Below are 23,439 nucleotides of genomic sequence, written 5' to 3'. Positions count from 1 at the left end.
GCACCATTCAAATGGCACTTGAACAAAATGACCTCAAAACAAGTCTCGACAAGTATTCTTGTATATAGTGGGTTATAAACTCAGTTGAGATAAACTTGAGAAAGAAATCAGATGCGTTTTATCATATTGGTTTAGTGACAGGAACCTAAAAATAACGAGATACCCCTCGCTGCAGACTGTAGCGCGCTGACGTCACGAATATACGTCACGAATATTACGTATCGCATATCTTTAAAACGCATGCGCAATAACGTGGTGACAGCGCATGTGTGTACTATTTGCGTTATGCGGTGATGTCACATGTTTTGATTTCTTGTTTGACGTCCCACGTCTTTAAAATGCATGAGAAAACTTGACTTAATAGGTTAATAAAATGTTAAAAACGCTAAAGTAATAATAAAAAACAGCAAAACGGAGTACACATATCCTTGGTTTTGACCATGCCATCTGAGGTAAAACAATATAATTATAAAGAATTACAGAGTATACTCTGTAATGGCTGTGTATTTTATTTAAACTAAGTGTAGTTTAAAATACAACTCTTTATTGTCCACGCAGGTGGAAATTCATCTTTAGCCTCACAAAAATTGTTAATTTGAATTCCCAATTCAATACAGCAAACACACAAAGAAACTTGCAAGAATTACATGCCCCATGCATTACAAACGTATAAACTAATTACGCTAAGACCATAAATAAAATAAGTAATATCACTAAATAAATAAATAACCACCCTTAGTAACATAATGTACATAGATCATTAATTGTATAAAATAATGACAGATGGTATAAATGTGTTATTTTCACATTATGTTGTAGCCTACATTGTTCTTCTTTATTTTTGTGTATTATATTTTTTGGACAGTTTCTGTTGCTTTGACAATACGGCATGTAAAACATTTATGCCAATAAAGTAGTTTGATGTTAAACTGATTACATACAGTACATTTTCAGTGTCTATATCCCATATTATAACTCATAAGAGTGACAACTTTCTTTTATTTCAAAGCAAAGCAGACATCGCTTTTATCATTATAATTACAGAATTATGTACACATACAGATTATCATACACACATATACAAACATTCAACCCGAGCAATAGCCCTCATCCTCGTTATCTGGATGAAATCACCACAGGTCTCCCCATCCGCCATCAGGAGCAGACCCGGGTGGGCAGTCCTTCGATAGTGCAGAGCAAGCACAGTGTCAATGAGCAGGGCACCCCAAACTCTTGTCTGTGTTCTGTGGAAAATGCACACCAGTTCTAGACACCTAATTTAGATAAAATATAGAACAAACAATGTTGAATCATTTTGAAGAACGGCATTAACATGGTACAGGGTCATACCAGGACAATATTTTAAAATGCATTATTGGAAGAAGTTAGACAAAGATATGCTTGAGTGTTATTAGCTTTGTCTGTAAAGTACCTAAGAGACTTATTTTATTAAGAATAAAAACAAGATAAAAAAATTCTCAAGACAAACTTTAGATTGAAAAAGCCTAGCCTGAAAGTTTGAAATAGTTTCAATAGCTATGAAGTTTGAAGATTCATTAGTTCAAAGTAGTTTACAAACTGATATATATATATATATAATTTTTTTTTTTTTTTTTTTGGCAAGACAAACATTACAGACAGACACATTACAGACTGGCATGACATGCAGGCAGACACACACATTACAGACTTGCATGACATGCAGGCAGACAGACACATTACAGACTGGCATGACATGCAGACAGACAGACATATTACAGACTGGCATGACATGCAGGCAGACAGACACATTACAGACTGGAATGACATGCAGGCAGACAGACACATTACAGACTGGCATGACATGCAGGCAGACAGACACATTACAGACTGGCATGACATGCAGGCAGACAGACAGACAGACAGACACATTACAGATTGGCATGACATGCAGACAGACAGACAGACAGACAGACAGACAGACAGACAGACAGACACATTACAGATTGGCATGACATGCAGACACAGACAGACAGACAGACAGACAGACAGACAGACAGACACATTACAGACTGGCATGACATGCAGACAGACAGACACATTACAGACTGGCATGACATGCAGGCAGACAGACAGATATTTGATTTGTTTTCAACATAAATTCCCATAATTTTATTAATTCTTTTGAGACTCCAATTTACATTTGCATTCCATGTAAATGCATCTCTGTTTAAAGATGTTTAAATATCTATTTGGAAAAACAAGACAAAAATTTGGATTTTTATTTTATTTTTGCAATGCATGCAACAATAAATGACATGACTTCATTAATTTAAGTCTTTCTGCTCTATTTTAAGACATCTTCAAAGCATTAATTTGTTTAGAGGCACACATGATAAACATTAATAAATTAAACATTTATGACTCTATATGGCATCCCTAACAATTAAAAGCTGTTAACTCAAACACACAATTGTTAAAAACAACATAAATACACTGCTTATTGACTTACTGCCATGGAATCCATACCTTTCGAGCGAACGCTAACATCATCCTCAGGTGATTGAAGTTGAAAATGAATGTACGCGCATGCGCGAATACACAAAAGTGACATCATCGGCGCGCATGCGTATTAAATACCGACGAAACGTCACTTTGCGCATGCGCGCTAACACATTCGTGACGCAATATTCGTGACGTCACCGCGCTACAGTCTGCAGCGAGGAGTATTTGAAAATAACTGCTATGCCATTCATTTTTAAACTATGAATTAAATCTATATTTAATGCATACAGTAAACACTATGCATGCAGTGTAATTCAATTATATTTATATTAATTATTGATACCACCGCAGCAAGTCTAGTTTGGAGCAATATGAGTAAATGATGACAGATTTCTGGGTGACCTATCCCTTTAAATACTTGTTATAATCTGCCAATCTCTATGAAATTAGTAACAATTCTTCCATGTTTTGAGGTCCAATGTAGTTGCTGCCCTGTCCTTCAATAACCGTCTCTTTGCAAATCTTGATTATGACTGGTTGAACTCACATTGTCAAGGATCCCTCTTTCATTTTGGGATTAAGGAACAGAACATATTTGGTGGACAGTCCCCCTATTTAGGAATAATATCTATCCTCTTCTTTCAGTGTTCCAGTAGTCATGGAAATTTTCAGTAGTAATGGAAAAGTTGTGATTTCTAGACCTCCAAAAGTTACATCATAAAAGTTGTGTTAGAGTTGAAGTACGAATCACTGTATTCAAAATTCTTTCTGAATTTATAGCTGGCATGGATTTATGTTATAAGGCCAGAAAAAAATCCTTGACTTGGAAAAGGGAATTCATTGTGTGTGTGTCTTTTTATGTCTGTGTGTGTGTGCGCGCAGCTGCACGGGGTTCGAAGTGGTTGGAGAGAGAGGAGAGAGCTCGACAGTTTCATGAGAGACAGCTGGAGGAGCGCAGGAAAAGAATGGAAGAGCAACGGGTGAAGGAGGAGAGGAGACGAGCAGCTGTGGAGGAGAAACGACGGCAGAAACTGGAGGAGGAGAAGGTGAGAACATCAGGAACAGTTGAATTTATTCAGCTATTTGTATATATTCACTCCCTTTTTATTATTCCTCTTTATATTTCTCATCAGTCATTATTAAAGTAAATCACATCAGTGGTTCTTGACAGTTTTGATTCCTCGTTTTCCCATGACTATATTTGAAGGCCTTCTTACAGTATCTAAACTGATATATACCTCTGGTACTTCTGTGGTAATAAAAATATGCTATTGTTAAGATTATGTTAAAGGGTTCATAACACAAAAAGTTTTGTGTTATAAGAACCTATAGAGTAGTATTGCATCTGTCATATCTCAAAGGAATCTTTAGTTTTATCATGTTTATAAAAGATAGATACGCTGTACCAATTCTTTCCAAAAACAGTTGAGCCTGTGGAGGCGTGCAGTGGGCGGAGCTAAAGAGAGAGACACACACACACACACACACACACACACACACACACACACACACATTCACACCATTATCCCTGGATAACTTTCGATTAACTATATCAATCACATTTGTGTTGTTTACGTTATATGCATTTATACGCCGATTGCCAAAGAAAACACACATTTGATGCAGTTTCAACTCGTGACTGGGGAAAAAAACACGCAGAACTGCTATGTAAAAACAAAACGGCATCAACTGTTCCCTTAATGCTGGGTTATTTGAGAAGCTGAACACGGTTATCCTTTCATAACAATAAAAACACACTTCTTAGTGACATTGTTGATTTTGTAGTCTAAAAACAAAATGACAGCGCTGCCAACGGCTTCCGTAACCGAATGAAGCTTGTTGACGGACGTGCTCTCGCTCTGGTTGATGTCCAAACACACATCCGAGAGAAGTGCCCCATACGAGCAATTCCACCCTTTATGACTTCATACAGGGCTATGCTTGAAAAAAAACTTTACATCCTAAAGGAGTGCATTTGGCACATAAATACTGTCATCCATCGGCTCATTTAAAAAAAATGTTTTTACCCATGTTTAGCATGAGAATCCAACTCTTTAACTGTGCAAAATCTGAATGCATGAAATGGCATTAGACCCCCCTTAATAATGGTTGAGAACCATTATATTGTCATCACTTTGAAGGTGTTCAGAGACAATTTCCTTATTATTGTAATACTAAAGGAAATAATAAAGGCAAACCATACAACTTGCAAAAAGATCCCATTAATATAGACTGCAGGATAAATGATTGAAAACCAGAATAAAAAAAGGGTGTGTTTTCCCAATAAAATGCTCTCTGGAAAGGAACTGTCCTGGTGTGTGTTTCAGGTGCGGTATGAGGCGGTTATCAGGAGGACGATGGAGAGGAGTCAGAGAGCAAGACCGAAGTCAAACCGCTGGAGTTGGGGTGGAACGCTCTCTGTTAGCACCTCACACAACAGCGGTAAACACACGTGCACAGAATTATTAATGTGATAATACTATATAAAGAGATTCTGGAAAACCTACACATCCTCGGGACGCCTCAAATGATGCTGTCTTATGTGCAGAGGGTTGGAAACATCTTCAACATCTTCATCTTGATTGTACTTCCAACTTATGTCTGAATGACAATGAAACTGGAGAAAAATATCATATACAATTCAAATATTGGGAATGTTTTGAGGCCAATTTAAACACTGTGGTGGCAACATCTCCACCTGCAAGCTACTCTTTCTCAAAAAAAAGAAAAGAAAAAAAAATCCAAGCCTTGCCTGCAAAATTTGGAGAACAACATTTTCAGATTCATTTTTATTGCCAAAGACCATGTGTTTTTTTTGTGGGTTTTTTTGCGTGTACTGGTGCTTAGCAATAGTAAAATACAAAAAAAAAAAAAATCTTAACAAGATATAACATTGTAAGATAAGAAAGTGAAAGAGAGAAAGTTATAAACTAGTTATGAAAGTAATATTATTTTGCTGGAAAACTGCAGGGATACTTTAACACTTCAGTTTTTTATTTTGATTTCAGTTAGATAAATTCAATAATTTGATTAAAGCTACACTGTGTGATATTTTCCCCCATCTAGTGGTGAAAAGGTATATGACCATCCAGTGAATAATAGTTTATGCTCCTCTCAATTTCGATTTCGTTTCAACTCCTACGGTGGCCGATTTAGTCATGGCTTCCAGTTCGACCTCTTCGGCGAGTGTTGCTTCAGCTCAAGTGATGAGGTAATTTTTAAAAACTATTATAATTTGCAGTTATTTAATTTACCAAATGATCTATGATCAAATTAATCTATGTAAAATGAATAATAGTTTTACGTTTTCGTTAATTTTAACCAGTTCATTGCTAACATCAGCTATCAGGTTCCCAGACGAATGCAAGCTAATCTTAGTAAAGTAACTTTTATCAGTGCTATCGTTATTCTGTATATTGTACAACACCACTAGCGTAAGGCAAACAAATTATAATGCAATGCAAGGTAAAAAATACTTTTTTATCATTGACGCGAGGAAAACTATCCTAGATGTCGTTCTAGTGTTATGCACAGCACACCATGATATAATTAGCCAAGCAACAATAAAACTTCCAATATACACAAATAGGCTGAATTAATATTACCTGTCGAGAAGAAAGCAGGCAACGTCGGCGTTCTTTTTAAAATCGTAGCTCCTCATGAGCTCTTTATCTTGGAAAGGCCACTCCAATATTTACTTTTGTCTTGTTGATTTGCCTGTTGCGTTGCCGTCTTAATTCTCTTTTCCGCTTCCTTGGCGACTTTGATACATATCCCGCAATGTTACTAGGTCCCCGACCCAGGTCGAATTCGGTAATCAGTTCCGGGACGTGGTTGCTTTCTCACAGAAGGCGACCCGGCAATGTTCCGGGAATATTGCGGGTCCGACGTGCAGTGTGAAAGGGGCTTAAGAGTGATCCTCCATCATCATATAGCAGCCTCAAGCAATCCCCCTCTTCACATTCGACACAGTGCCATCGAGTGTAAAAACGCGAAAAGCGAAGCTTGAATTTACGGGTATGTCCCTCTTTGGCAAATGTACTTTCAAGATGGAGGGGCAACATGGCGACCGCCATCCGAACCCTCAACACGTATGTATTTTCAATGGTATATTATAAAATTACGAGAATGCATTATTACTTGAAAGAAGTAAATATACATTAATGAGCACATATATTTTTGAAAGAACTAAGTGATTTTAGCTAAGAATAAACTAAAAAAGTTACACAGTGTAGCTTTAAGTGTGCATTTCTAATACAACCTCACTTTTGCCTGGTTTTCAGGATTTCAAGCTAATATTACTGCCTTTTTAAGTAATTGTTTAAATATAAATTGAATAGGTTTATGTTTGCAGTAGAGCACATTTCTTTATTCTCTGCTCACATTTGCTGACTCAGAGCCATGAGCTCACTTCACATTCCCTTGTTTCCTTTATTTTCTGCTCCATCATTATCTCTCTCTCACTCTCTCTGTATGGTTCTGTATCTCTCTCTCCTTCCCTCTTCCTTTCACTGCTTCTCTGTCTCTCTCTCAGGTTTTGATGATTCTGCTCTCTTTCCATTGGATCTAGCTGGGCTGGAGCACTATCATGGTTTTTTCAGTTTGACGCGTCAGCAGCAGTTTTGCTCTACATGTGAATATGACCGTCAGTGTAGAGCAGCCGACTAGCACCGTTAGCTAGAACTTGTAGCATCACCTATAAATGATTAGTTTTCTTTCCTGTTAGCTTTGAGCCATTGGAGAGCATTAAGCAGACAAAGGTGCTGTCATCCCCAGTAGTCTTTAGTACACATAGCTAAGCACTTTCCCTCAGAACTAACTTTTAACAAAAAATTGCATCTGTTTGCTGCTGCAAGCATACACCGTAGAAAAGGTCTCAGTAAAGCCTCTTATGCCCTCTTCCCCATCTTTTTTTAGTCCTTTCTTCAATGTATTTTTCTTAATTATGCCTTTAAATTTTGCATCTCATGTTGCATTTTGTGTCTGTGTGTTTGCAGATGCAGACAGAAGGTCAGTCTCCACTATGAATCTGTCCAAACACACCGATCCAGTCATTTCCAAACGCCTGTCATCTTCCTCAGCCACCTTGCTGAATTCGCCAGATAGAGGTAAACACGCACACCATCTCTTCAAGACTTTGCTCAATGACAGCAAAAAGACTTGTCTCTTTTTAGATTAATAATTTACCAAGGGTCGCCTTTTTGAATTTACCCATATTTGATGTTTTTGTGTGTATGTGTCTTTGTGTGCTGTACCATCCAAGCCTTACAGAAGCAGACATCGCTCTCGTCATCTTGCTTGTTAAAAAAAACACTATCTAAATCCCAAATATGCAGAGAGAAGATTCCTCGGGACAAACCAGCAGGTGGATTTTAGAAATCCAGAAGTCTTTTCTGCTCTCCTACTGAGTTCAAACCTGTGCTACCCAGGGCTTCAGACTGTAAATAAACTGATCATAAATGCAGTAAAAAGAATGAATGAACAGGTAAAAATAAAATGTATTTAGCGGCAAATTACTAAACCTTTGTATTTGATAGGTGACTTTAATTAAATATATGTTCAATTTCTTTAAAATACATGCTTATTGCTTCTTCACAGTACACTAACTTTTGGAGAAGTGATGTGTCAAAGTTTTTCAGTGTTCTGGAAGTATTTTTTTATAGATAAATCTATTTCCATATGGAGAAAATGATTTTTTACTTCCAGAACCCAACTGTTGCGCTATCGCATTTATTCTTAACACAAAATAACAGCAAGTCTATATTCATGCAATTCTGTAATTTGTCATTTTCAGTCTTGAGCCCTGAGTCATGCAGTCTCTTCCAGTATTTACAAATATTGCATGTTAAAGTTTGCTTAAGTTTTAAATGGTTTATACATTTGCAGATATTTATTTTGCTATATCAATAGTGGGGGAGAAGTTCTACCCTGTCTGCATTGCTGCATGCTTTATTTGAGGGCTTCACTGTCATTTGTCTATAATATCGTTTTGATATTTTAGCCTGTGCATGTTTTTCCTACAGCAGTTGGCCACCTTTTTTTTTTTTAAAGACAACATGAAAACAAAACACATTTATTTACTTTAATAGATGTCTTAATGTGCACAATTAATCAATGCATGTTTTTAAAAAAAATCAGTTTTTCTCTCTTAATGTAGGGTGGTCAAAATAATATTAATTTCAGAACAGACTTTGCTTAATCCAGTCAAATCATGAAGGGTAAAAGTCCCTCCCTCAAATATTATTTTGTTTAGACATTACATGGGTTGTGTTTGCATTTTCATGTTGTCTTTCAAATAGTGGTTATGTTTAGGGTAACTAACTGTTTTTCCTTGATTGGTTTGTCTCACTTTACATAAAACCTGCATGATTCACTATCACCAGCAGATGATGCAAATGGGTAACATATTGTGGGCATATGAAGTTATGAATGCATGCATGCATGTGATGGGATTCATCTGTGTCAAGTGCTCTAATTTGTTCCTGGACAACAACTATTTTCTTACTTACATTGATAGCATATGAGTGAAAATGTGCATTTGTGTCCTCGTCCAGGTGTGCGTCGCATGCCTCTAACACCGTGGGAGAATACTGTGATCAGTCGACTGCAGACACCAACACACTCCTACCTGGCCAGGAGTCGCAGTGCCATGTCTTTGTCTGGAGAAGCAGGTAGAACATGAACACATGCACAGCATAAAACAATCTAATATACTTTTCTTTTTTTGGGTCATAGATAGGATGGTAAAAATATTTTTTTGTCAATTTAACCAGCAATCTTTTATCCCCAATTCAAATGTATAAAATAACAAACCTGAAATTGATTTATGCATATGCTGTTGCTTTAAATTCTTGTTAAATGCTAAGCTGAGAGACATCTTACTTTTTTTCTGCCATGTTGGTTTTTAAAAATTAACTGACACTAGGGCTGGGTAAAAAAATATATAGATTTCTCGATTTTAATCAATTCTCATTTTTACGAACCGATACGATTCCTATAGTCCGTTTTCAGGATTTCAAAATTTAAGCGCACATCCCATCCAATAAATCACAATAATCTTTGTGCTTTGTTACCAAACATATGAAACAAATTCTCAGATTTCAAATTGCATCCATTTTATTACAAATTCAAAAACATAATTACCGCAAGGGGGTGAGGTCGCTCCAGTGCAGCCCGAACGTTCAGTCTGTCATTAACGAGGGTTACATACGTAACCGAGATGTTAATACATTTGTTTTCCTTGAGAAAATTTGTCATGTGTTGTACTTGATAAATATCCCAAATACTGGCATCGGAATTGCAAGCTTGTGAATCAAGTTGTGAAATTTGTGTCAATACCCAGCCCTACCCGACACTGCACAAAAAGTGCCTGCATTTGTCTGGTGGCACGTCTCAATTTTACACCCTAGCTAGTGAAGTGTTCTGTCACAGACCTGACCAGTGTTGAGGTAGAATTGTTTCTTAAAAAAGGTTTTTAAAAGCATTGCAATAACTCGGATGTTTAAAAAATAATAATAATATTGCCTTTCAAGCCATCCTCTGAGAAGTTTTGGTGAGGTGTGACTAGTGCTGTGCGGTATAACGGTTCATACCGAATACCTGTATCTATTTTTGTTATGATATGAATTTTGATGATACCGTGATAACGGTATATGTCGCTTAAACAACGCGCTGCAGCGTGACACTGTTTATAGAGGGATTCTTTTTCACTGATGCACTGTTGTGAGAGCACAGCTGAGATCGCAAGGCTGAATCCGAAATCGCCTTCTGAAGCATCATTCACTTTTCCCTACATTATCCACTTACATTGTTCACTTGAAGGAGTGAATGAAAACGAGTGCGTTAAGTTGGACGGCCGTTGTTTGTACATCAACTGTTCACTCTTTATTGCAGTGCAATGTGAGATTGAATAAGTGCACTCAATAACGTCCACTATGGGTTTGGACACCACTACAAATAGCACATATTTCATCACATCTGCAAATTAAATGTATGCAAAGGATACTGATACAACTGTAGCCTACGTTTGATCACGACAGCGATGGCACCGTTGATTATTCTGCTACACGAAAGACAAGGATGCAAGTTAATAAACAGACTGACAATTCAAAGAAGATTGGGCAAAAATTCTTTAATCTTCTTTAAAACTTCTTTATTCTTTCTGTGTTAAACTGACGCGTGTCGTTTGTTCAGAGACTGTAGTGCTCTTAAATGTATTGAAAATATCCTTAGACCTTTTAAATGCTCTTCTGCGTTTTCCTCCTCGTTTTGGCAGTTTGTTGTTATATAGGGTTAGGTTTTTAATATGCTTAAGGTGCCCTTCTCTCTGTGTCATATTTTAAAATTCATGCATCTGTAATAAGTGTGTTGCAGGTCTTTTTGATTGGTTGTTTCCCCACAGCATCATTTTGTGAGGGGTTGCAAACTCTGTATTAACTTTAGTGTGGAATTTTTCTACAACATTCACTCATCATGACAGTAAAATAGGGCATTCTAGTCAATCTACTGCAATATATTTTCTCTCTCAATCAGTAGAAAAAATGGTTAACACCCGACATGCATAGTATAGGGGAAAAAATACCGTCATAAAACCACAAAACCAATATAATTTAGAAAAATAATGTGATATACATTTTTGGTCATACCGCCCAGCACAAGGTGACAGTTTTTTTTTTTTGTCACCTCACCAAAACTTGTCAGAAAATGGCGTGAAATGCTACTTTTTTTTTTTACTGTTATGCTTCTGAAAAGCTTAAGTGTTATTAATTAACTTTTTTTATTGCAATTTGTTAGAATAGCTAGAAATTATGAGAAGCTCATAGATGCCAAGATGCATTTTCAGCGTAGCTTAGACTTATACACACATTTACGATAGAGAGAGCAGAGAAAGAGGGAAATGAGAGTACTGAAGAATTGTGAGAGCTGTTTCTGGCAAGACCCCTGTCCTAAAAAAAAACAAAAAAAACAAGTTATCTCTGCAACAGCTTTGCCCAGTTACTACCCACTTTGTCTTAAATTAGTGTGTGTGTGTGTGTGTGTGTGTGTGTGTGTTGTGTCTATTTCTTGCTAAGTGTTTGGGTTTTTTTCTGTTTGGGGATTCTGTTATCAACTGATTAAATTAAAGGCATCTAACATAGGCAACTGCGTCATCATTTGACTCATGAGGAATTGAATTGTCTGCATTCAGAATGAAATATTACCCTACTACATACTGTGCTATACTTTTCACTGCCTGCTGTTTTTGTAATAGTATGAGGAAATTCTTTGCAGTATGAATACACATTTCATCAACCTCAATATTTGTTTAATGCAGTAAGTGGCGTCCAGTTTTTGTTTAGGAATTAAAAGTATTATTTTGCATTTTCATTCCAATTTCAGTTCACATTTAGGCAAATGCAATTACTGTAAATGTACAAATTGAGCACAGTATACAGGTCCTTCTCAAAAATTAGCATATTGTGATAAAGTTCATTATTTTCCCTAATGTAATGATAAAAATTAAACTTTCATATATTTTAGATTCATTGCACACCAACAATGATTTCTCATATTTCAGGTCTTTTATTGTTTTAAAACTGATGATTTTGGCACACAGCTCATGAAAAAAAAATTAGCATATCAAAAAATTAGCATATCATGAAAAAGTTCTCTAAACGAGCTATTAACCTAATCATCTGAATCAACTAATTAACTCTAAACACCTGCAAAAGATTCCTGAGGCTTTTAAAAACTCCCAGCCTGGTTCATTACTCAAAACCGCAATCATGGGTAAGACTGCCGACCTGACTGCTGTCCAGAAGGCCATCATTGGCACCCTCAAGCGAGAGGGTAAGACACAGAAAGACATTTCTGAACGAATAGGCTGTTCCCAGAGTGCTGTATCAAGGCACCTCAGTGGGAAGTCTGTGGGAAGGAAAAAGTTTGGCAAAAAACGCTGCACAACGAGAAGAGGTGACCGGACCCTGAGGAAGATTGTGGAGAAGGACCGATTCTAGACCTTGGGGGACCTGCGGAAGCAGTGGACTGAGTCTGGAGTAGAAACATCCAGAGCCACCGTGCACAGGCGTGTGCAGGAAATGGGCGACAGGTGCCGCATTCCCCATGTCAAGCCACTTTTGGGCTACAGACAAGAAGCACTGGACTGTTGCTCAGTGGTCCAAAGTACTTTTTTCGGATGAAAGCTAATTTTGCATGTCATTCGGAAAACAAGGTGCCAGAGTCTGGAGGAAGACTGGGGAGAAGGAAATGCCAAAATGCCTGAAGTCCAGTGTCAAGTACCCACAGTCAGTGATGGTCTGGGGTGCCATGTCAGCTGCTGGTGTTGGTCCACTGTGTTTTATCAAGGGCAGGCTCAATGCAGCTAGCCATCAGGAGATTTTGGAGCACTTCATGCTTCCATCTGCTCAAAAGCTTTGTGGAAAGGAAGATTTCTTTTTTCAGCACGACCTGGCACCTGCTCACAGTGCCAAAACCACTGGTAAATGGTTTACTGACCATGGTATTACTGTGCATAATTGGCCTGCCAACCCTTCTGACCTGAACCCCATAGAGAATCTGTGGGATATTGTGAAGAGAAAGTTGAGAGACGAAAGACCCAACACTCTGGATGAGCTAAAGGCCGCTATCGAAGCATCCTGGGCCTCCAGAACACCTCAGCAGTGCCACAGGCTGATCGCCTCCATGCCACGCCGCATTGAAGCAGTCATTTCTGCAAAAGGGTTCCCAACCAAGTATTGAGTGCATAACTGAACATAATTATTTGAAGGTTGACCTTTTTTGTATTAAAAACACTTTTCTTTTATTGGACGGATGAAATATGCAAATTGTTTGAGATAGGAATTTTGGGTTTTCATGAGCTGTATGCCAAAATCATCAGTATTAAAACAATAAAAGACCTGAAATATTTCAGTTGGTGTGCAATGAATCTAAAATATATGAAAGTTTAATTTGTATCATTATATTATGGAAAATAATGAACTTTATCACAATATGCTAAATTTTGAGAAGGACCTGTACATAATGCATACTGCAAAAATTGTATGGTAGTATGCCATTCCGAACATGCTCTCAGAATGTCCTCCTATCAGTGATGATCAATGTTGCCTAATTTCTGTCTAGAGCTTTGTAGATACTAATTTGCACTTTCTTTTTCCTCCCTTTCCACTTTTTCATCACTCATTCATCCCTTTTTAACCTTTTTCTTTTATGCATCTTCCTCCCTGTCGCTCCTCTTGTCCATAATGGATCGATTTAATTATCTCATAATACTCCATGGCTGGTTAAACTTGACCGTGGTACAGTGACCCCCGTTTGTCCTCGCTCAGCCTCCTGTCACCCAATGAGCTCCATGTCCTTCAAGTCCATCCAGTCACGCAGCACCGATCGACCAAACAAAGCAGGCCTTAATTTTGAGAGACCAATCAGAGCAGGTTTCATCCCTCCGGACGGCAGCGCTCGCAGAAAGACCACCCAGAATATCCTGGTATGGTATTGGTGTTCATATGTGCTTGTTTTGTGTGTTTGTCCAAGTGCCCTATACTTGAAAGAGCGTACTTTAGGTTGAGCAATTGCAATATGTTGATCTTTGTATAATGTAGTATGGAAGTACATTAGACTTCTCTCGAACGATGTATTTCATTCCTCTGTTTATAGATTGACAGGAAGGATAAGGACTATGTGAGGAAGTCATGGAGTAACCTGTCATATCCCACTCCAAGTCTGAGCCTGTTCACACCCAAGAGATCTCCCTCTCCCGTCAGTCATCGCAGCAGGGTCGCCAATCCATCCCCCAACAGGTACAAGCACAATTTTTAAGATGAAACGCGACTGAGGGGATTAAAAGTATATTCAGTATGTCATTTGTGTCTATTTTTCATAACCAAGATGAGTTTTTATACTGAATGTTTATGGAAATATTTCCACAAATATGTCTTTGTTTTTGAATGTTTTGTTTGGTAAACAGGTAAAATCAGGGTTAGTAAGTTAACAACTAAAATAATAACTTCATAATCATCAATTAAAAATCGATGAAACACTTTTCATTTAGCAATTTGTTTACATATACACTCACCTAATAAAAGGATTATTAGGAACACCATACTAATACTGTGTTCAGAACTGTCTTAATTCTACATGGCATTGATTCAACAAGCTGCTGAAAGCATTCTTTAGAAATGTTGGCCCATATTGATAGGATAGCATTTTGCAGTTGATGGAGATTTGTGGGATGCACATCCAGGTCACGAAGCTCCCGTTCCACCACATCCCAAAGATGCTCTATTGGGTTGAGATCTGGTGACTGTGGGGGCCATTTTAGTACAGTGAACTCATTGTCATGTTCAAGAAACCAATTTGATTCAAGCTTTTAAAGGGGTAAAATTCAAGCTTTGTGACATGGTGCATTATCCTGCTGTAAGTAGCCATCGGAGGATGGGTACATGGTAGTCATAAAGGGATGGACATGGTCAGAAACAATGCTCAGGTAGGCTGTGGCATTTAAACGATGCCCAATTTGCACTAAGGGGCCTAAAGTGTGCCAAAAAAACATCCCCCACACCATTACACCACCACCACCAGCAGCCTGCAGATGTTCTCATTCTGTTTATCCAAATTCTGATTCTACCATCTGAATGTCTCAACAGACATCGAGACTCATCAGACCAGGCAACATTTTTCCAGTCTTCAACTATCTAATTTTGGTGAGCTTGTGCAAATTGTAGCCTCTTTTTCCTATTTTTAGTGGAGATGAGTGGTACCCGGTGGGGTCTTCTGCTGTTGTAGCCCATCCGCCTCAAGGTTGTTTGTGTTGTGGCTTCATAAATGCTTTGCTGCATACCTCGGTTGTAACGAGTGGTTATTTCAGTCAAAGTTGCTCTTCTGTCAGCTTGAATCAGTCGGCCCATTCTCCTCTGACCTCGAGCATCAACAAGGCATTTTCACCCACAGGACTGCCGCATACTGGATGTTTTTCCCTTTTCATACCATTCTTTGTAAACCCTAGAAATGGTTGTGCGTGAAAATCCCAGTAACTGAGCAGATTATGAAATACTCAGACCGGCCCGTCTGGCACCAACAACCATGCCATTGTCAAAATGGCTTAAATCACCTTTCTTTCCCATTCTGACATTCTGACAGTTTGGAGTTCAGGAGATTGTCTTGACCAGGACCACACCCCTAAATGCATTGAAGCAACTGCCATGTGATTGGTTGATTAGATAATTGCATTAATGAAAAATTGAACAGGTGTTCATAATAATAATTTAGGTAAGTGTATATATTTGTGACCTCCACTTTGCTGCAAGTTTTATTGGACAGGATGAAAAAACTAAAACCTTTTACTCACTGAATCTGTTATTTTTTTGGTCTGTTCATCAGGGGCTCTACTGCTAAACCCTCTCAGAAGACACCTAACCCCAAAAAGCCCAGGTCTCCACCTCCCCCAGCATCAATTCCACTGTCTCCTAGTAACCCCTCCTTATTACCAGGCAATCTCAGGCCCAACAGAGTGACGTCAGAAAGTCCAAGAGTTACCCCAGAAAAAGAGGGGAGCAAAAAAGAGGATGTTGAACCTCCTAAAATTGAACCAGAGGCTCTTGCAACTAAACCAGAGCCTTCTGCTGGTCTGTAATACTGCACAACCATTAATGAGCCATCAAGTTTTATTGAACTTGCATCATTCATCATATATATTCATCATTTATTCTCTTCCTGTGCCTCTTTCTCTTTGTAGAAGGTTCTGGAAGCTCTCCAACAGCACGGCCCTCTGCAGGCACAACAGATCCTGAGGAGGCATCTCGACTGCTTGCTGAGAAACGACGACAAGCCAGAGAACAGAGAGAAAGAGAAGAGGAGGAGAAGAGACAGCAGGAAGAGGCTGAAAGGTACGTGCGGGAGTTTTTCCTGAGCACCTTTATTATATCCACTGTTGGGAAAGCTACTCTAAAACTAGTTGCCAAGCTATGCATAACAGCCTTGCATTAAAAAAACGCTTATTTGCAAAAAGGCCTGATCATATTACCTAATTTGATGAAAAATAAAAATAGCAATAAAAACTTACCATTATATACATACATTCACACATACAGCACTGGAAAAAAATGAAGAAACCACATATCATTGAGTTTTCAGTTGTCTCTTAATTTTTTCCAGAGCTGTATGTAGCAGAAAACATCATGACATGAGTCACTTTTGAATTTTCTTCTGTCACTGGTTATGATTCTATCTTTGAAATCAGGATTAGGCATACAATAATGTTGTACATTAGAAAATTAGATAGTTTTTCTATTGTACAACATTATTGTATAAAGAAAGAGAGGAATCATGTATTTGTGGCAGTTTTTCTGGTGATTTAAAGGATAATACAATAACTGTGATGTGTTAAAGCAAAACAAGTAATAATTTGGTAAAAATCTGTAAAAAAAATAAAAATAAAATAAAAAGTGTTACATTTCATTCAGCAAAGATCTACAGTGGTGTCTAAATGTACATTGAACACAACCAAACACTATACATTCATTTATTTTAAAAGAAACTTTTAAATCATCGTGCCTTTGTGCGTGCAGGCGCAGCAGGGAGGAGATGGCCCGGAGGAAGGCAGAGGAGCGAGCGAAGAGAGAGGAGGAAGCGCAGCGGCAGGCAGAAGAGAAGAAAAGACAAGAGGAAGAGGAGAAGCGATTAGAGGAGGAGAAGGCACAGAGGGAGAGAGAGGAAGCTGAACGTCTGCAGAGACAGGTAGACAAACAAACGCAAACATACCCGCAATGTCATTCATTAATCACACCAAACACAACACTCAGTATGTATTTTATTAAGGTTACATTTCAACATTAGTGCTGTAAATAGATAATTCAACATTGACTTGATTTTGACATGATTAATTTCAATAATTTACACTGCTGTTCAAAAATGTGAGGCCGATAATAAATAAAAAAAATAGTGACAGTAAATGCTTTAATAATGTAAGAAATGTTTTTATTTTAAATAAATGTGCTGTTTGGATCATGTGACACTGAAGACTGGAGTAATGATGCTGACAATTCAGCTTTGATCACAGGAATAAATTCACATAGAAAAGTTATTTTATTTTGCAATATTTCATAACATTACTGATGTTACCGTGTTTTTGATTAAATCAATGCAGCCTTGCTGAGCGAAAGAGACTTTTAAACAATAAACAATCTTACCAACCACAAACACAAAAGTAGTGTATGTATGTATATAATTTGCCTTTTTATATAAAATACATATATAATGCATATTATATGTATGAATTGAATGCTTTAATATCAAATTAAATGTGTTAATGTCAACTTGATTTTTAAAATGTAGACTGTAAGGCCAGAGATAGGCTTATGTTTAATGGTATGGAAATAAAATAAACAATATATTGGCACTTTCTAAAGCTACTTTCTTTGTAATATGTGCACTAAACAATATTAATCACTTAATTAATCTCAAAAAAAGGTTATGTTTGGCAGCCCTCAAGTTAATGCATGCTAAATATAATGCTTACATGTTTAATTTCAAATGTCAGTGACCTTTATCCAAAATTGTTTTTATGGCTCTGTTTGTTCAGAAAGAAGAAGAGGAGGCTCGCCAGAGGGAAGAGGCAGAGCGTTTGCGTCTGGAGAGAGAGAAACACTTCCAGAAAGAGGAGGCTGAGAGAATGGAGAGAAAGAAGGTAAGCGAAGTTCAATTTATTGAGTGACTTTTAAGATAATTACAGGATTTTAAAGTTACCTGATTGTGTTCTTGTCTGTCACAGCGCCTTGAGGAAATTATGAAACGCACACGCCGATCTGATCAAGTAAGATATCAAGCAATTGCTGCTGCCTTGTCTGCATCGTTGCCTTTGATTTGAAGTGTTGGCTTTTTCTCTTGTTTAACACATTTTCTGTTTTGAAGAAAACCACCCCACAGAGAAATGGCGATGTCAGCCAGCAGAGTGGACAGGATTCAGGTGAATTGTGATTTTTACATTCACATGTGTGCCAGTGTTTCTCTCTGATTCATGTGTCTGCCATGAATCTGACATCATTAATATCCCTCTCTCTCTTGTCTTTCTTAGCGATTTCAATATCTAGCAGTCCCTCGGTAAGTGTGTCGGCCCCCCCGGCTCCGGAGACCTCGGAGAGCGTACGCAGTGACAGTAACGGACTCTCGGACCCCAGCTTTGTTACTCCCATACTGCCCACAGCAGGTCACAGGTGAGGTTTTTTTCTCATAATTATTCATAAAAACAAAGTTTGATTCCAACTTGCATAATTTCACATTCTGTCCAAAAGTTTTATAAAATAATAATAATAAAAATCATATGCATTTAATTTAATAATAAAAGTTAATTAATAAAAAAAAGATATATCAATCCATCCATTTTCAATTTAGTGCAATTCACATTTATTTGTATTGTGTTTTTCACTATAAATATTGTTTCATGCACATATACAAAGCTCACAGTTAACTAACAATGTATTATTAATCAATATAAAAATAAATTAAGGCACAGACAATGGGAAATAAGTGTGAGAAATAAGAAATTTCTCATGTGAAATAAGAATACATGTTGTTAACAATGATTGGGGTATATAGAAATTGTCCATCCATCCATCCATTGAAATTGCTTTTATTTGTCCTTATTTAAAAATCACTTTGGATAATTTACTATATACTAAATTAATTTAATGTAGAAAATGCTCTGACACTAATGTTTATGATCTGGAGCTCTCCTGTCCTCTACTGGTGATAGGAGGAACTCCTACTTTACTTTTTAAAAGCTTTAGATAACTGGTTTAGAGACATTGTAAAAAAGGTTTATATATATTCATTCAGTTGACTGTTTTATCCAAAGGTACTTACAAATGATAATACAAACAGAAGCAGTTAATTCAACAATATGTTTAATCAGAGAAACTCTTTTGTAAGCTGCTTGTAATCTGTGACCGCTTTCTTCACTGCCAGTGTGGCTACCCAGCTTAGAGAAAATGGCGCCGTCACAGAAGCCTTCGAGGAGGTCATAGAGCTTCCCATGGCGAACAAACTGTCCCGTCAAGATGGAGATGGAGAGGAAGTGGAAAATGTGGAGGAAGAGAAGAGAAAGGTTCCTCTGCTGGCTTTCAGAGAGAATGGCAGTACACATAACATGAGTGGACTGGAGGAAAACCCGGCACAGAGTTCAGGTCAGTCAGCCTGGACACAACACTGATTTTATATGACTTTTTTCTTGATTTGGGGTAACAAATTTGATTTTTGATTTTTTTTTTTTCATTATAGATGTATGAACATTTTATAATTGTTGAAGTGCAACATGCAACACAGGAAATAGAGTCAGAGGGAGACCCCTCACTGTACTTCCCTTTATGACACTTAGACACCTAAAATGGCGAAGAGAAATGACGAAAACAAAACTCTTGGCTTCTCCTTCCTGTAATCAGCTCCTGTCTCCCCAAACTGAAGTGGTACGCTCCAGGAACCACATCTTCCGTCATTTGGGGAGTCGTGGTGACTGAAGGCACATTTAGTACTTGAAGAAATGCATTGTCTCTGTCGTGGAAGTTCCTGTGAAGTGCTAACCATAAGGAATGTGTGACAAGAGAATGATGTTTGTTGTGTTTGCGTAGATTTATGGCAAAACCTCGTAGTTTTGCTCTCGTTATGCCAGCAATCGAGTGGCTGAACTCTCTGCTTAGTTTTATAATTAACGTTCAAATGAAGAGAACATATTTCCTGCCCTCTTTGTAAAGCTTGAACAGATTTTTGCCTCTTGAATTACATCTCATTCCACTCCAATGTACGCAGTCCAGGCGGAGAAAAGCTTTCATCCTTGATTTCTTTTTTTTCCCTAATATGGTTGGGTGATTTGAATCTCATGCAACTTATCAGGAACATATCCGTGATATGTTTAACTCAAAATTAAAGAAAAAAAAAGTATTTTTTTTTCGTATTTACATTAAAATTAAGCACATCCTCACAATTTCTCATTATAGTAATAATGCAAAAAATATGTAAATTGTGAAGTATTTATATATCATTGTAACTGTTCTACTGCCTTTAATTACTGCTGATTTAAATAAAAAAATCTATTACTTTTCCCCTCATTAGATTTAAGGTTGAAATGTGACCTGGCTGTTTTTTTGTGAGATTCACCCAGCTGACGGTTTGCTAGCCACGTTATTTTGTGTAGCATTTATCGCAGATGCCCAAAAGCAACTTGTAAAATAGAGAGTTTTGCATATATGAGAGGAAACGTCCATTTAATCGGTAGAACTCATACTTGCTTATTGTTTTAAGTCAAGTCGAATTTAATCATAACGTAATAAATAAGAAGAATCTCTGTAAATCTAAAATGCTGCTACCTATGTTTTTTCCTCTGCCTTATCAGATGAAGTGAAGTTTTGGAGGATTTGTTTGTAGAGATGTTGTTAAAGGGCTGATTTAATAATAATTAAAAAAAAATGTAATCCTCCGCTTATCAATAGGCTCGTGACACATGCTGTCGGTACGGCCCTGTAAGTGCTGCTGCATCATGTAGCTGTTTCCATCCCGGCCCTATGAGATTCAGACAATCAGTATGTCATAGGCCTCATGGAAAACCAAGTATCCTATATAGGACATATTATGGAGCGATTTCTCTTGAAAAAACACAAGACTATCTCAGTTTTTGTTATCAGTGGATGGTCTGTGGACATCATGCGAAAAAAGAAGCAGGGATCAATTAAATATTATGAAATTAAGAAACTGTAAACCTTGATATGCAAGCGCTAAAAAAGTATACATTAATGTTGCACAAAATCTGTTAGCAGATTTTGTAAAATGGGTTAAAACAAGCACAACTTGTTTATCGAGAGGTCAGGGACAGATTTCTCAGTGAAGACTTGTATAAAGAGCACTTCTCATAATGCATCCACGTGCCCACGTCCTAACCAACAGCACTGAGTATCACTTTTAAAAAAAAAAAACTGAAGCGTTTTCTCCCAACCAAGTCGATCTATATGCATGTACAAAGTATGAAAATCAATAAAACTTTTTATCTGGAAATGACTGCTGTGTTCCTAATGTGTATGCGTCTGTTACAAATTAAGTTGTCATGGTAAATAAGTGCCGCGGTTTTATTATTCTGACATTTAGCTGGCCTAGATTAAACTTTCACATGTGGAACGGTGGGTTTAGATCATCCACCACTTGTTCATGTCATGTTTAAATGTTAAGATAAACATGTTTTTTTCTGAAGAACAGTGGTTATCAAAAATCTTGCCACAGATTATGTAGATCAAGCATTTATTCAATGTGGAAAATTGTATTAAGATTATATGTTATTTAAGTATGCATTTATTTTTTTAGATTATTATGGAGAATTAGGTTCAAAAGTGAAGGGTTGGTACAATTTTATTTTTAGTTTTTTTGTTACTTCTGACCCAGGATCTGGGTAACACAAAAACTACACACAAAAAAACAAAAAAAACAAAAATGGCCCAAAAAGCTCAACCCAGTATTTGGGTAGAAAAAAATAACCCACTTTTTTAGAGTACATGTCAACATATTCTACTATTCTGGGGGCGTATTACAGAAACTTTCTATCTTAGCTCTTAAGATATAACAAGTTAATTTAGGATTTTCACAATTTCATATTACAGAAGCAAATCTTAATTTGATTTAGGATTATTATCCTATTTTAAAAATCTTATCTGTAGTTGGGAAATCTTAAACCCCTCCATCAAGTTCGGTAATCAACTGTCAGGTCCGTTATCAAGCAACCAACAACACACAAACTGCTTCTGAGGCAAACCTAAAATCAAAATGTAGAAACAATGGTGTGCTTTTAAATTCTACAAAAACACCATACTGAAACTTTAACCAAACTGAAAGGAGTAAGAAATTATTTTGATGGTTCAGCTTTATTTTGGACAAATTTTCTTCTGTATCATCCGTAAATGTTTCTGGAATTTTTCTCCAATTAGAGCATAAAGCACTGGGTTTAAACAGCAGTGTGAAAATGCCAACAGTCGGCAAGCATAAAATGCATAATCAAGACGAATGGATACCTTACAGTCCGTGAATGGAGATAAACTATAATCCTGCAAAATTTTCAAGAGCATCACAATGTTGTATGGAGCCCAACCAATAAAGAACACCAGGCCGATGCAGAATATTAGTTTGATGGTCTTGTTTCGCAGCTTTATTCGGGACTGCTTGATTTTCAGAAACATTCTGACGTGGCAAAATCCCATGATGCAAAATGCAATCAAGAAAAAAATGCTTTGTAAATAAACAGCCATATGTTTTGCTTCAATACTGTCAAATTCACAGTAAAGATTATTATCGTGTTGCAAAATGATGCTACGGAGTGAGATTAACAATGCAGCCGCTCCACTCAGGATCCAAATGATGAAAGGAGTGACTGAAAAGCCTCTGTGTTTCTCCCAGTCAGACAGAGGATGAACCACTGCCATATAACGCTGAATAGTCATGAGAGTTAAGAACAACACGCTGCTGTAAAAGCCAACATAGAAGAGAAACTTCACCGCTTTACAGCAACTCTCTCCAAACGTCCAACCCCAGATGTAGTACGAGGCCCAGAATGGAAGTCCAAAAGTGAACAGCAGATCTGACACCGCTAAATTGAGTATCAGGATGTTTATCAGGCATCTAAACTTCATATACAGCACCAGGATGACCAGAACCAGCAGGTTACCAATGCAGCTAAACACAACCAGAAGAGTGAAAAACAGTGGAATAACAATGGATCCGACTTTCACTACCTCCTCTTTGCCACATAGTTGGTCTGGTATATCATACTCGAGAGTTGTATAGTCTTCAGTCATGATGTTCTCTATATGATAATATAAATTGTGTTGTTAGAATTCATTGTATTTATTACAAAATACAAGATATAATAAAGAGTAATTAAGTCTCACCTTGATTTTTTCAGTCCTCTTAGTACTGACGACTCTTCAAATCTCC

General features: G+C 37.3%; 2 protein-coding genes and 1 long non-coding RNA gene across 11 annotated transcripts in view; 1 reads left to right on the top strand and 2 right to left on the bottom strand.

Moving 5' to 3' along the window:
* Positions 1 to 21,510, top strand: part of map7b (microtubule-associated protein 7b) — a 95,645-nt gene extending 74,135 nt beyond the window's left edge. For 3 of the 9 annotated variants that reach the window (XM_067445604.1, XM_067445601.1, XM_067445597.1), the window contains exons 4-19: positions 3,367 to 3,530; positions 4,812 to 4,926; positions 7,482 to 7,592; positions 7,748 to 7,849; positions 9,039 to 9,155; positions 13,785 to 13,966; positions 14,137 to 14,279; positions 15,859 to 16,103; positions 16,214 to 16,364; positions 17,046 to 17,214; positions 18,059 to 18,163; positions 18,248 to 18,289; positions 18,388 to 18,442; positions 18,551 to 18,689; positions 19,441 to 19,658; positions 19,914 to 21,510. In XM_067445604.1, the coding sequence (XP_067301705.1) occupies positions 3,367 to 3,530; positions 4,812 to 4,926; positions 7,482 to 7,592; positions 7,748 to 7,849; positions 9,039 to 9,155; positions 13,785 to 13,966; positions 14,137 to 14,279; positions 15,859 to 16,103; positions 16,214 to 16,364; positions 17,046 to 17,214; positions 18,059 to 18,163; positions 18,248 to 18,289; positions 18,388 to 18,442; positions 18,551 to 18,689; positions 19,441 to 19,658; positions 19,914 to 19,933 (2,078 nt within the window). In that variant the 3' untranslated portion in view covers positions 19,934 to 21,510. Of the gene's footprint in view, positions 1 to 3,366; positions 3,531 to 4,811; positions 4,927 to 6,942; positions 7,118 to 7,481; positions 7,593 to 7,747; positions 7,850 to 9,038; positions 9,156 to 13,784; positions 13,967 to 14,136; positions 14,280 to 15,858; positions 16,104 to 16,213; positions 16,365 to 17,045; positions 17,215 to 18,058; positions 18,164 to 18,247; positions 18,290 to 18,387; positions 18,443 to 18,550; positions 18,690 to 19,440; positions 19,659 to 19,752 lie in introns of those variants that run through there. The other 6 variants (XM_067445600.1, XM_067445599.1, XM_067445598.1 and 3 more) reach the window with 6 other exon arrangements.
* Positions 980 to 2,710, bottom strand: LOC137079219 (uncharacterized). Its single transcript, XR_010905429.1, has 2 exons — positions 2,492 to 2,710; positions 980 to 1,274 (listed from the first exon to the last, which is right to left on the bottom strand). It is a non-coding gene; the product is annotated as an uncharacterized lncRNA (long non-coding RNA).
* A 773-nt stretch (positions 21,511 to 22,283) lies between the features above and the next one.
* On the bottom strand, positions 22,284 to 23,439 carry LOC137079218 (chemokine XC receptor 1-like). The gene is made up of 2 exons (XM_067447173.1): positions 23,394 to 23,439; positions 22,284 to 23,308 (listed from the first exon to the last, which is right to left on the bottom strand). The coding sequence occupies exon 2, from the start codon at positions 23,298 to 23,300 to the stop codon at positions 22,374 to 22,376; it is 927 nt and encodes a 308-aa protein (XP_067303274.1). The 5' UTR covers positions 23,301 to 23,308; positions 23,394 to 23,439; the 3' UTR covers positions 22,284 to 22,373.

The sequence above is a fragment of the Pseudorasbora parva genome, chromosome 6, assembly GCF_024679245.1.
Source record: "Pseudorasbora parva isolate DD20220531a chromosome 6, ASM2467924v1, whole genome shotgun sequence".
NCBI lineage: Eukaryota > Metazoa > Chordata > Actinopteri > Cypriniformes > Gobionidae > Pseudorasbora > Pseudorasbora parva.
Note: the sequence above shows the minus strand (reverse complement) of the source record. Positions and strands in the feature narration are given on the sequence as shown.

Bases quoted from the DNA above. Each gene is read 5' to 3' on its own strand.
- LOC137079218 (XM_067447173.1), bottom strand. From the start codon at position 23,300: ATGACTGAAGACTATACAACTCTCGAGTATGATATACCAGACCAACTA.